The following is a 12,904-nucleotide window of genomic DNA, read 5'->3' as shown; positions in this document are numbered from 1 at the left end:
ACTTTTGAAATGGGGAAGTTTTTGTAATATAGGGGACATTGCAGACTCCAAGAACAGCAATGTAATAAGACTAAATAACCTAGTTCTTGGTACATTCCTTTGATCGAAAGCATTTAATCGGGATGTATCGCAGCATATTTTGGGAACAGCTTCATCCAAGACCACAGGAAATTGCAGAGAAATGTGGAGGAAGTCCAGACCATCACACAAACCAACCACCCTTCCATTGACTCCTTTGACACTTCATGCTGCCTCGGCAAGGCCACCAACATTATCAAGGACCAGTCTCACCCCGGTCACTCCCTCTTCTCCCCTCTGGCAGGTGGTACAGAAGGATGAAAACGCACACCTCCAGATTCAGGGAAAGTTTCTTCATAGTTATTAGCAGGCAATTGATCCATCCTTTCAACAACTTGAGAGTGGTCCTGAGCTACTATCTACCTCATTGGAGACCCTCAAACTATCTTTAAACGGAGTTTACTGCACTTTATCTTGCATTGAATGTTACTCCCTTTATCCTGTAACTGCACACGATGGATGGCTTGATAGTAATCAAGCACAGTCTTTCCACTGACTGGTTAGTCTGATCAGTCTGAAGAAGGGTCTCGACCCGAAACGTCACCTATTCCTTCGCTCCATAGATGCTGCCTCACCCGCTGAGTTTCTCCAGCATTTTTGTCTACCTTCGATTTTTCCTGCATCTGCAGTTCTTTTTTAAATGGTTAGCATGCAATACAAGCTTTTCACTGTTCCTGTGACAACCAACTAAACTGAAGTTTAGTCTGAAGAAGGGTTTCGGCCCGAAATGTTGCCTATTTACACCCGCTGAGTTTCTCCAGCACTTTTGTCTACCTTCGATTTTCCAGCATCTGCAGTTCCTTCTTAACCAACTAAACTAAACTAATACTGATCTGTACATTGGGGTACTCTCATTCTGTGCACTCCTCACTTTTTGAAATAGTTAAAAAAACTATTTTGATGCCAATATTGATTGCCACCCTAGGCATCAACTTTAAACTCTCCCCATATCCAGTAAGCTGTGGGTGCAGTGGGTGCCATTTATTGAATGCACTGCAGATTTCTACTGGCAGCTACTGGCACATCAGATAAGGCCAGCAGGTACTTGAGAACATCAACACCTGCAGGTTCCCCTCCATGTCACACAACACTCTGCCTGGGAAGTATATCACCATTTCTTTATAAGATCTAGGAGCAGAATTATGCCATTCAATCATGGCTGGTCTATGTTTCCCACTAAACCCCATTCTCCTGACTTCTCCCCATAGCCCCTGACACCCTTACTAATACTTCTATTCCAATGGGTCTAATTTATGGTACTTTTGACTCATCGGATGGACTACAATCGTTCAAGTTGTATAGGGCTCTGGTGAGACCACATCTGGAGTATTGTGTACAGTTTTGGTCTCCTAATTTGAGGAAGAACATCCTTGTGATTGAGGCAGTGCAGCGTAGGTTCACGAGATTGATCCCTGGGATGGCGGGACTGTCATATGAGGAAAGATTGAAAAGACTAGGCTTGTAGTCACTGGAGTTTAGAAGGATGAGAGGGGGGATCTTATAGAAACATATAAAATTATAAAAGGACTGGACAAGCTAGATGCGGGAAAAATGTTCCCAATGTTGGGCGAGTCCAGAACCAGGGGCCATAGTCTTAGAATAAAGGGGAGGTCATTTAAGACTGAGGTGAGAAAAAACCTTTTCACCCAGAGAGTTGTGAATTTATGGAATTCCCTGCCACAGAGGGCAGTGGAGGCCAAGTCACTGGATGGATTTAAGAGAGAGTTAGATAGAGCTCTAAGGGCTAGTGGAGTCAAGGGATATGGGGAGAAGGCAGGCACGGGTTATTGATAGGGGACGATCAGCCATGATCACAATGAATGGCGGTGCTGGCTCGAAGGGCCGAATGGCCTTCTCCTGCACCTATTTTCTATGTTTCTGTGTTTCTTTTCTATGTAAGAGGATATCTCATCACTATTTACCCAAGGACGATGAGGACTGAGCTATAATTCTGGCCTTTCCAACATCACCCTAAAATAATTTTTTGAAAACCCCAGTAATCAAAAATAGTCTTGACTTAACATAGGAAAAATAACATATTTAACGGTGTTACAGTGCCTCAGTAACACACTGCAATGTTATTCTAGATGTCTATACTTATATATTTAGTGTTGCATTTGAACACGTAATCTAATTCAGATGCAAGGGACCACAGATGCTGGTTTGCAAAAAAAAAAGACAAAAGTGCTGGAGTAAGTCAGCGGGTCAGGCAGATTATCTATGAATCTGTAAATCATTCAGCATCTATGAATTCATAAACTAATTCAGAAGTGAGGTTGGCACTGGTAGTTTTTAAACTAGGATAGGTTCCCAAGTCTGTATAAATTGTAGGGATATGGAACATCAGAATGTATTTCTAATTACCCAAAGTAGAAACAAGGAACGGCCAGGCTGCGCTGAAGAAGGGTCCCAAGAGGCAGCATCTCTTGATAGAAGGAATAGGTGATGTTTTGGGTCGAGATGGTTGTTCAGACTGAGGGTCAGGGGAAAGGGAGACACAGAGATAAGGAAGTGTAAGGTGTGAAAACGAGACAACAAAGATTGTCTTTGATCGAGGATAATCTAGAATAGATCGTTGTTAGCTACGAGAAGGTGACAACCAAGCAGAGAGGGATAACTTTTAATCAGGGGGACTATGAAGGGGGAGGGATGGAGAGTGAGGGAAAGCAAGAGTTACTTGAAGTTAGAGAAGTCAATATTCATACCGTTGCCCAAGCGAAATATGAGGTGCTGTTCCTTCAATTTGCGCTGCGACAGTGGAGGAGGCCCAGGGCAGAAAGGTTGGTATGGGAATGGGAGGGGAAGTTGAAGTGTTGAGCAACAGGGAGATCAGATATTTTTAGGCGGACTGAGCGGAGGTGTTCAGCGAAACGATCTCCGAGGCCGAGCCTGCGCTTGGAAGAAGGGTTTCGACCCGTAACGTCACCCATTCCTTCTATCCAGAGATGCTGCCTGTCCCGCTGAGTTTACTCCACCGTTGTGTGTCTATCATCGGTGTAAACCAGCATCTGCATTTGCTCCTTCCATATTTCGCTAGGGATGCTAGGGACTGCCTGCAAAGTCCAACACTCTGTGTCTTTTTTTTTTCTTGATTATGCAGATATTTCTTCGAATATCATTCACTTCTCAGAAACAGAGAAAAAAAATGTTGACAGTGTAACACGGCAAGAATATGCAAGCTCAGCAGACGCCGTGTGTCTTAAGGTGGGGATTGCGTCTGTGAATGAGGTAACGAGGTATTATTTACTGACGATTACATCTGGCGACAGTGGGAAGAACAAAAGGATGTTGATTTTAAACAACCCTAAAATGTCATTTACAAAATCTTCTCAAAGTGCACCTGTCGTGTCGTGCCTGACACTGACTCCTTTGTGGCAATGACAAAACACGAAATCATGTTGCAAGTCAGGGTGCACACATCAATGATAGACCCAAAATGCTGGAGTAACTCAGCGGGTCAGGCAAGCATCTCTGGATAGAAGGGATGGATGCAGAGATGCTGCCTGTCGCGCTGAGTTACTCCAGCATTGTTTTGCCTATCTTCGGTGTAAACCAGCATTTGCAGATATCCTTCCTGCGCGATGGTCGACTCGTCCCAACGCGTTACACCGACGCCACCACCACTTGCAGTTGTCCGCTCGCACATTTTTCAAGATGGGTGGCGCTGTGCTGATCGGACGTGCCTTCGAGCGGCGAGTTACTGTGTGTGCTAAAAGGAACATTGACTCAGCGCCAAGTGACTGGCTAATTATTCGCAGTGTCCCCGTTTGATCCCATCTTCTTTGTGAACCTAGTGGCGAATTTAGAAAAGGTTTAAATGAAAGCTTTTAAAGAGGACGAAGAGGAAACTGACTTCTCCGCTCGGGGTTTGCATACACCAATGTCAAGATGTGTGGGGGGTGGGGGTGGGGGGGGGGGGGGGTAAAGCCAATTTTTTAACTTGACTGGTGCCACCAAATTCCAGGTATAAACTGTTCATTCCCGGCGTCACTTGGAACAGATTGAAAGGGGTTCTCAGGCCGAGCTCACGTTCTCTGTCAGTTTGAATTAACCAAAGGCGGAAGGCGTTAGAAGCCAATAAAATTGTTAACACTTAGCGTTGAAAGACGCCTCACTCACTCACTCAAACACTTGAAGTTTACCTGAACGGTGGCCAAGGCTGACCTGCCTGGACCGGCCTCGCCTTACGATGCATTCTGAAGCAGCTCCTTCCCCCACCCACCCCCGAAGACTGACCCGCATGAAGTGAATGAGACTTTTGTATTAACATGGGTGCACAATTATCCCCATGCAAATCACTTACAGAGGAGGGGTGGCGCCCGAGGCTGGAGAACGCTTGTCATTTAGATAACCGCACTTGACCCGGGCTGACCACTGAACACAGTCGCCCGGAACCAGGAAGAATGTATTCCACAAGTGCTGAAAGTAAAGACTTCGTGCCACTTTAAAGTTGGTGAATTTACAAAGTGCCCTTTCCAACTATTAACTTTATTTAATCCGAGTGATCACCAATTGGAGACCTCTCCCCAGTTCAGAATTAACACTGGAAACAGAAGGTTTGGGTTGTAGAGTGCGGAATATGTGTGTTTACATTTAGTTTCGCTGCACATATATAACAGAATCGGATCTTGGCCAAATCTGGTCCCCCACTCTCTCTCTCTCACACACACACACACGCAGCCACGCCGACTGAAATCGCTCGGACTCTGTTTCTATGCATTGATGTCATTTACATTTTTTGTATCTCCTTCTTCAAAACCCCCTTAAAAAAAAACAAAAAGTAGAAGGACAAATATGAATTCGGCATTCCCCCCCCTCTTCTAACCAGCCCATTCAACACACGTCCCCTTAATCTGCCACCAATCTCTCTCGTGTAGGAACTGCAGATGCTGGTTTAAACCGAAGATAGACACAAAATGCTGGAGTAACTCAGCGGGACAGGCAGCATCTCTGGAGGGAAGGAATGGGTGACGTTTCAGGTCGAGACCCTTGTTCAGATTGAGAGCCAGGGGAAAATCTATCCCTCTCTCTCTATCTCTCTCTCTCACTCGCACACAGATACACAGACCACCCAAATAAATAGAAAGCAAAGAGGCATACAGGAATTGGAATCAATTCTATATTTTCTTCTAACCAGCCCATTCATCATCATCCGTCCCCTTAATCTGTCACCAATCTCTCTCTCTCTCTCTCGCACACAGACACACACACACACACCTTCTCTTTCCGAAATACCCTTTTTTTAAAGGGGGAAGCGATGTTTTCACATGAAGTTTACGTCTACGGTGAGAAATAGGGGTTAATTTTGCCTATCTCCGGACCGAGCCTGTTAATAGGTGGAACTTGCCACGTGATGCCACCGGCTATATAAAACTTTCAGGCAAGTACCACAATGTCGTGATTGTCGGCAGAACCGTCTCGGGGAGCGGATCGCTAATGCTGTTAAATTGCGCGTTCAGGGAATCAAATCAGCGCCACTGCCAGAGCCCCGAGCACATTCGGCAAAACCTGTGGACTAGCAGGACTGAATAGCCTGGCGCACATCATCATTGCTGGATTGTTGCTTTAAGGTCAAGACAAGAGCTGTCCTGACGGAGCCCGGTTGAATTTGTTCCTCTCTCTCTCTCTCTCTCTCGCCTGGATTTCTCTTTTTCTCTCCATACATATATTATTTATTTTTGGGGGCCAATATTGCAAACTTGGTACTTTCAGATCAATCACTTTTTTGGGGGCTTTGAAACCGCGCAGACTAATCTCCGAGCAACGTCGTACAGAAGTGCAATAAAGAGTAGTGTGTTGAGAGGGTGGATGCTATTTTCTCTCTCTCTCTCTCTCTCTCTGTATCCCAGCGGCTCTTTAGTTTCCTTAAACAAAAGTAATCTATCGCAAGGGAACGGATGCGACCTGGAAACAACTCACAATTAGAGAGCAGACCAGTTTCTGATTAGAGAATGCTTATTGCGGCTCATCCAGCGATCCCTGGCAATCTCTGCACTAACACTAGATCACTTTTAAGCCATATTTGATAGTGATTCTGGAAGTGGATCCGCGCTCTTGTCCAACCTCCGGCCAGCGGGGTTGTTGCCGGTTGGGGAAGATGAGGCTTTTTTGTTTGAGCGGCGCCTGTCTGCTGGTGACCCTGGTGTCTGGTGGTTCCACCCCGGCCCCTGGTGCCGCCGGCACCTCGCCCCCCTTCACTCCCAGCTTCTGCACAACGTGCGGCATCGGGCAGCGGGACGAGCCACAGAAGGCGGACACGGTCTTCTTGGAAGCCGTCAAGCGACACATCTTAAACCGGCTGCAGATGAAGGAGAGACCCAACATCACTCACCCCGTCCCCAAGGCTGCGATGGTCACGGCGCTGAGGAAGTTACACGCTGGGAAAATCAAAGAGGACGGCAGGATGGAAATCCCGAACTTGGACGGCCATGCAACGTCAGTCTCCAGGAGAGAACTGCAGGAACAAACTTCAGAGATCATCAGCTTTGCCGAAACAGGTAAGCAAAGTTCAATTGAGTGCCAAAAAAAAAATCCTGACATTGAGCTTCAGATAATTTGACTAGATTACAATTGAATTCCCCCCCCCCCCCCCCTTACTTTCTATTACAGTACTTCACATAAACCGTCCTCCGCCCATAGGATTTAATAGGGATGACTTGTTCTTAATTTAGAAACATCTAATTTAACAGCAGCATGGGAACTCTTTGGAAATGGCAGGTTAGTAAATTTCGCACTCAGATTAGGTCTCCCCCCCTCTCTACTGTTCCGTGGCTGCAGTCTAGGCAAATTCAAACTAACATCAGACCTGAAACTGTAACCTTTCGTTACCACCACTAGAGCTACCGAATGTATGCAAAGGACAGGAATAGATCCAGTAGCATATGTAGATGTTATTGTCAATTTAGTCAATGATTAATTGGGTTCTATTTACTGGACGAACATTTGTTTTAATGGTAGTTATATTGTTGCCCAACATAAAATATATCGACTGGGGAGGGAGGAGGAAAGGGAGGGGGGGAGGGGGTGACATTTAAGGATAGTATTGAAAGGGTTACAGTCAAAACGTACGTTGGGGGACAATTAAATGTGGCTTAGCATTTGCTAGTAAATGACAAATTAATTGGTGAGCGTGTGTGAAGCTTTAATTTATGGTCATTACATGAAAAGTGGGCTGATGTCATGTTCGGCAAGCATTTAAAATCGTTTCCAGCAGAAAAGAAAAAGTTGACAAAATTCATCACGCACACACACACACAGCTGTTTATTGGAATGTCGAATGAGATCGTGCACAGAGCGGATGAGCAAAAACAAAGTGCAAGTATGTCCCGGTTAAACATTCTCTTGGCATAACCCGGTTACTTTCTGCACTAGACGTAGCTACGTGTTTACAGCAGAATTCAGGAGCAAGGGTGGGGGGAGTGGCGTAAAATTTGGACTAAGCAACGTTCAACCGTGCGGTTGCAGGTAAAATCTACCCCGAATTTAAAGTCGACGTGGAGGGCCAGAAAGCCTCTATGATTCTACGATTGTTATTTGCAAGCCGGCAGATTGCCCATGTTACAACACCAGCTAGATCCGAGAGCATTTAAGTCGACCGTGAAATTAAGGATGGATTTCTTCTCCAAATGAGCAAATATCACGATATCATGCAGGTGCTGAAACAACTCTGAACATTGAGTGCACAACTTCAAGGGGAACTGCGTTTGGAGACAAGCGCCACGAATATTTTTTCAACATATGTTATACTGGGGGCAATGCTACTTTTAAGGCCAGTGGGTCGTGTGGGATAGAAACAGTGGGCCGTGAGTGATATATTGTGTAGGAAGGAACTGCAGAAGCTGGTTTACACCGAAGATAGACACCAAATGCTGGAGTAACTCAGCGGAACAGGCAGCATCTTTGGATAGACGGAATGAATGGGCGACGTTTCGGGTCGAGACCCTTCTTCAGACTGGTATCCTGCTGGAGGAAGATAGACACAGAGTTCTGGAGTAACTTAGCGGGTCAGGCAGCATCTCTGGAGAAAGGGAATAGATGACATTTCGAGTCGAGACCTTTCTTCAGAGTTGGGGGAAACGTGTTTCATGATATGTAACCTGCACAGAGACGCTCTACACGAACTTTTACAAGTTAAAACACATAACTAACCTCACCATCCGACCAAGCGGGGTGTTTGAAAAGATACTGCATTCCAGTTTGCAGACAACTTCACAATGGCGGCGCAAACATTGCGTTTACGACCTTGTAACGTTTACAATGAGTTGAATAAGCATTGTGGGATGAAGTAATTCAGCATATTAGTGGAGTGTCGCTACATCTGCTTGGTTGGCTATAAGCGACTAAAACAAATTGGAAGCTCAAGAGTGTGGTGCGACTTTATCCATACATCGCAGGGACAAATGAAAAAAACTTCATGTATCTGTGAAAAACATCAGCCAAGTGTTCTCGGTAGTGTAGAATCGAATAGATAATTGCAGTGTTAACGAAGTCCCGTGTGCACGTTCTAATTTAGTAACATTTGAGGTGTAAAATAAGCAGGGCCACTTTATAGAAGTTTTGCATTATATTTATCGTTTGACGCAATGGCAAAATTTCGGTTTAAGCAAGACGCGTTTATTCCTTATTAAAACGTATCTATAATAGTGTTCAAGAAGGAACTGCAGATGCTGGAAGATCGAAGGTACACAAAAATGCTGGAGAAACTCAGCGGGTGCAGCAGCATCTATGGAGCGAAGGAAAAAAAACACAAAAATGCTGGAGAAACTCAGCGGGTGCAGCAGCATCTATGGAGCGAAGGAAACAGATGCTGCTGCACCCGCTGAGTTTCTCCAGCATTTCTGTGTACCTTCTATAATAGTGTTATTTACTCACTGGGGCTGCTTCAAACAGTTTTACCAGTATGCATTTATAGGACGATGTAGTCGGGGATAGTTCACATTTTCATGTTTAGAACAGTCATTTAATAATTCCAACGTTAAGTCAAGTCAAGAGTTTTATTGTGTTTTATTGTGTGATATGTCCCAGATAGAACAATGACATTCTTACTTGGACTGGGATCATGTGAGTTTACCTTAAAAATGGTTGAAACGGCCTCCAAATGATCCAGTGAAAAACCGCTGGAACTCCATTCAAAATGTTTGAATATGCTATACGCGTACTTCGTAATTTGACAAATGATCCACTTTTAACCCGACCCGTCGCACCGCTAAGCATTGAATAAAATCCCCCCTCCATTAGTGTCAGTGAAATGGCTTTGGTCAATGTCAACTGATCACTTTAAGACAATGGCCTGCACCACGGGAGACCGACTAGTAAACCATCTCTGTTTACGAGTTGTGACTGACCCAGAAGACAAACAAACACGTTATTTCCCCCACTAGATTAAAACAAAAGGTGCGATGTTTTGTAAACTTTTATGTTTGGGTTCTGGGGCAACAGACACTCTGCAGAAATTAGTGTTAGGTTTTTAAGCTGCAGCTGTGCCAATCCAAGCCCAAAGTTAAGAGAGGGCACTTCATTTAAATGGTGAACAGTTCTGTGAAAGCAGTCGCGTCTTAACACGCGTTCCTTGCAACTGGCAGGGGAATTGTCTTGAGAGCATTACTGACTCGGACGCGAATTTACTGCTGGTCATACAAGGATTAACATTTTCCATTCTCTCGATGCAGATGAGCTGGCGTCGTCTAAATCACGCCTGTACTTTCTGATCTCAAACGAGGGGAACCAAAATCTCTTTGTCCAGCAGGCCAACTTGTGGCTCTACTTGAAAATGCTCCCGTCCAAGGCTGCGAAGGGCACCAGGCGCAAAGTGAAGGTGAAGGTCTACTTCCAAGAAGCCGGGAGCTCGGGCAAATGGGCGTCGGTGGAGAAGAGGGTGGACCTGAAGAGAAGCAGCTGGCACACGTTCCCCTTGACCGAGCCCATCCAGGCTCACTTGCAGAGGGGCGAGAGGAGGCACGACCTGGAAGTTCACTGCGAGGGCTGCGAGAGTCTGGCTGTGATTCCCACCTTGGTGGACAGCGCCGACGAGTCGCACCGACCTTTCCTGGTGGTGCAGGCGCGGACACTCGACTCCAAGCACCGGATCCGCAAGCGGGGCTTGGAGTGCGACGGCAGGACCGACCTGTGCTGCAGACAGCAGTTTTACATTGATTTCCGACTCATCGGCTGGAACGACTGGATTATCGCGCCCACGGGTTACTACGGCAACTACTGCGAGGGGAGCTGCCCCGCTTACATGGCCGGGGCGCCCGGCTCCGCCTCGTCCTTCCACACGGCCGTCGTGAACCAGTACAGGATGCGAGGCATGAGCCCGGGCTCCATGAACTCTTGCTGCATCCCCACCAAACTCAGCACCATGTCCATGCTCTACTTCGACGACGAGTACAACATCGTCAAGAGGGATGTTCCCAACATGATCGTGGAAGAGTGTGGCTGTGCATGAGGGACCAGGGCGCAAATTTTGCAAGGAGACTTTGCAACTCTCTATTTTCTTTACTGCACCCCCCTCCCCTTCCCCCCCCATCCTCACTAAAGTGAGATATGTTGCTGCGCCGCTGAGACCAAGTTTAACTTTACCAGCTCGCTGACTTAATCAAACCACCCAAAGTGTTGCCATTGGGGGTGGGGGGAATGGGGGGGGCAAGATGTCGATTTCACAGGTCCCCGTTTGACTTATAACCAAGGCACAACCTGTTGGAGCAAGGGACAGAATCCAAGATACAGGTGAAATGCTGTACATGGTGTGCACGGGTCAGTCGCCACAGTAACCCGCAGAGTGAAAGTCACTCCTATGTGTGTCGACCTGGATAAAAGAACAAACGCTAACGGAGAGACTCCACACTTAAGTGGTTAAAGCGGATCTTCCTTTACAGCATTCTGCTTCGCTGTAAAACAAAACACAAAAGCTTAATTATTTATACCGCAAAAAACAAGACAAAAAACAAACAAACCCCATCCTGTCTTACACTACGACAAGGCCTGTGTGTGCATGATCGGACCACGGGGACTATTCTTCAGAAGGATTGCATCTCAATATGACTCGGAGGGAGAATGGGGATCCAGACAGCACTCTGGAGAGAAGCCTGCAGGTCCACGCAGATCTTTGTTTTGCAACGAACACGCCAGCACCCCACCTCCTCCCTCCACTCTCAGTAACGTCTGCTCCATGTGATGCTACACTGCAGGCATCTGGGAACACTGGGAGCTCTGTTCTCCAAAGTGCTCTACTCTGACTACGCCTCGCACAGGGACGGCCTAGTCTGAATAGAAACCTTTTTGGCGAAGATTTCACAAGTTTCCACCAACTCAAAAACATCGATTCGACCAACTTTAATACAATAGTGTATTAGAACACACATCTCTGACCATTCCGCCTTCTCCCATCCTCTGCTCACCTAGGTTTAACCTGTGTCTCTCTCTCTGTCTCCCCGTGTGTGTGTCCCCCTTTCTCTCTCTCTCTCTCCCCCTGTGTCTCCCCCTGTGTCTCCCCCTGTGTCTCCCCCTGTGTCTCCCTCTGTGTCTCCCTCTGTGTCTCCCTCTGTGTCTCCCTCTGTGTCTCCCTCGCTCTGTCTCCCTCACTCTGTATCTCTGTCTCCCTGTATGTCTCTGTCTGTCTCTCTGTCTGTCTGTCTGTCTCTCTGTCTGTCTGTCTCTCTGTCTGTCTGTCTCTCTCTCTGTCTGTCTCTCTGTCTGTCTGTCTTACTCTCTGTCTGTCTGTCTCTCTCTGCCTCTCTCTCTCTGTCACTATCTTTGATCTCTATGTCTCTCTCTCTCTGTATCTCTGTTTCTGTCTCTCTTTCTCCCTCTTTTTCTCTCTCTCTGACCCCCTCTCCCTCTCTCCCTCTGTCTCCCTCTGTCTCTCTCCCTCTGTCTCTCTCCCTCTGTCTCTCTCCCTCTGTCTCCCTCTGTCTCTCTCCTCTTTTTCTCTCCCTCTGTCTCTCTCCCTCTGTCTCTCTCCCCCTGTCTCTCTCCCTCTGTCTCTCTCCCTCTGTCTCTCTCCCTCTGTCTCTCTCCCTCTGTCTCTCTCCCTCTGTCTCTCTCCCTCTGTCTCTCTCCCTCTGTCTCTCTCCCTCTGTCTCTCTCCCTCTGTCTCTCTCCCTCTGTCTCTCTCCCCCTTTCTCCCTCTGTCTCTCTCCCTCTGTCTCTCTCCCTCTGTCTCTCTCCCCCTTTCTCCCTCTGTCTCTCTCCCTCTGTCTCTCTCCCCTTTCTCTCTCTGTCTCTCTCCCTCTGTCTCTCTCCTCTTTTTCTCTCCTCTGTCTCTCTCTCGGCCTCTCTCTCCGTCTCTCTTCTGTCTCTCTTCTGTCTCTCTTCTGTCTCTCTCTGTCTCTCTCTGTCCCTTTCTCTCTGTCCCTTTCTCTCTGTCCCTCTCTTTCTGTCTAATATTCCAGATAGTATTTGAATTCAGAATGGGCCGAATGAACAAAACCTGTGGATGAAGCACTTGTGTTAAAACAGCCCTCCAGTGATACCATGGTTCAAGACCACTGCAGTCATGAATATGATGGTCACACTCGATCAGAGGTTGGAGTCGCGTAGCACTGACAATGTACTGAAAGCACATTTAGCACTTGCATATCTGAATGCCTTGAAACTAAAAGTGGTACAACAGTGCACTTATCACGAATTCTCCAATTCCATTCGCTTCTTATTAAATAAGTGTCGGTGGGAGCTATGCAATGCAAACCATAAAGCAGTAAACAGGTGAATTCGTCGGATTTAAAATCTGTCCAGTTACTTGAAGCTAAATCTTTCGCTTCATGTATTTGGCGAATGATTGTTTATAGAGTTGTTTTTCTCGCGTTTTTCTATTTGCACTGAGAAGCTG

At 46.6% G+C, this 12,904-nt stretch overlaps 1 protein-coding gene across 1 annotated transcript; it reads left to right on the top strand.

Moving 5' to 3' along the window:
- The first annotated feature begins 5,334 nt into the window (after positions 1 to 5,334).
- inhbb (inhibin subunit beta B) lies at positions 5,335 to 10,977 on the top strand. Its single transcript, XM_033024829.1, has 2 exons — positions 5,335 to 6,575; positions 9,747 to 10,977. Exons 1-2 carry the CDS (start codon positions 6,176 to 6,178, stop codon positions 10,520 to 10,522), a joined length of 1,176 nt encoding a protein of 391 aa, XP_032880720.1. The 5' UTR covers positions 5,335 to 6,175; the 3' UTR covers positions 10,523 to 10,977.
- Positions 10,978 to 12,904: the final 1,927 nt, after the last annotated feature.

The sequence above is a fragment of the Amblyraja radiata genome, chromosome 7 (genome assembly GCF_010909765.2).
Source record: "Amblyraja radiata isolate CabotCenter1 chromosome 7, sAmbRad1.1.pri, whole genome shotgun sequence".
NCBI classification, from domain to species: domain Eukaryota; kingdom Metazoa; phylum Chordata; class Chondrichthyes; order Rajiformes; family Rajidae; genus Amblyraja; species Amblyraja radiata.
Note: the sequence above shows the minus strand (reverse complement) of the source record. Positions and strands in the feature narration are given on the sequence as shown.

Bases quoted from the DNA above. Each gene is read 5' to 3' on its own strand.
- inhbb (XM_033024829.1), top strand. From the start codon at position 6,176: ATGAGGCTTTTTTGTTTGAGCGGCGCCTGTCTGCTGGTGACCCTGGTG. The intron at 6,576-9,746 runs GTAAGCAAAGTT...CTCTCGATGCAG, and splicing joins CATCAGCTTTGCCGAAACAG to ATGAGCTGGCGTCGTCTAAA.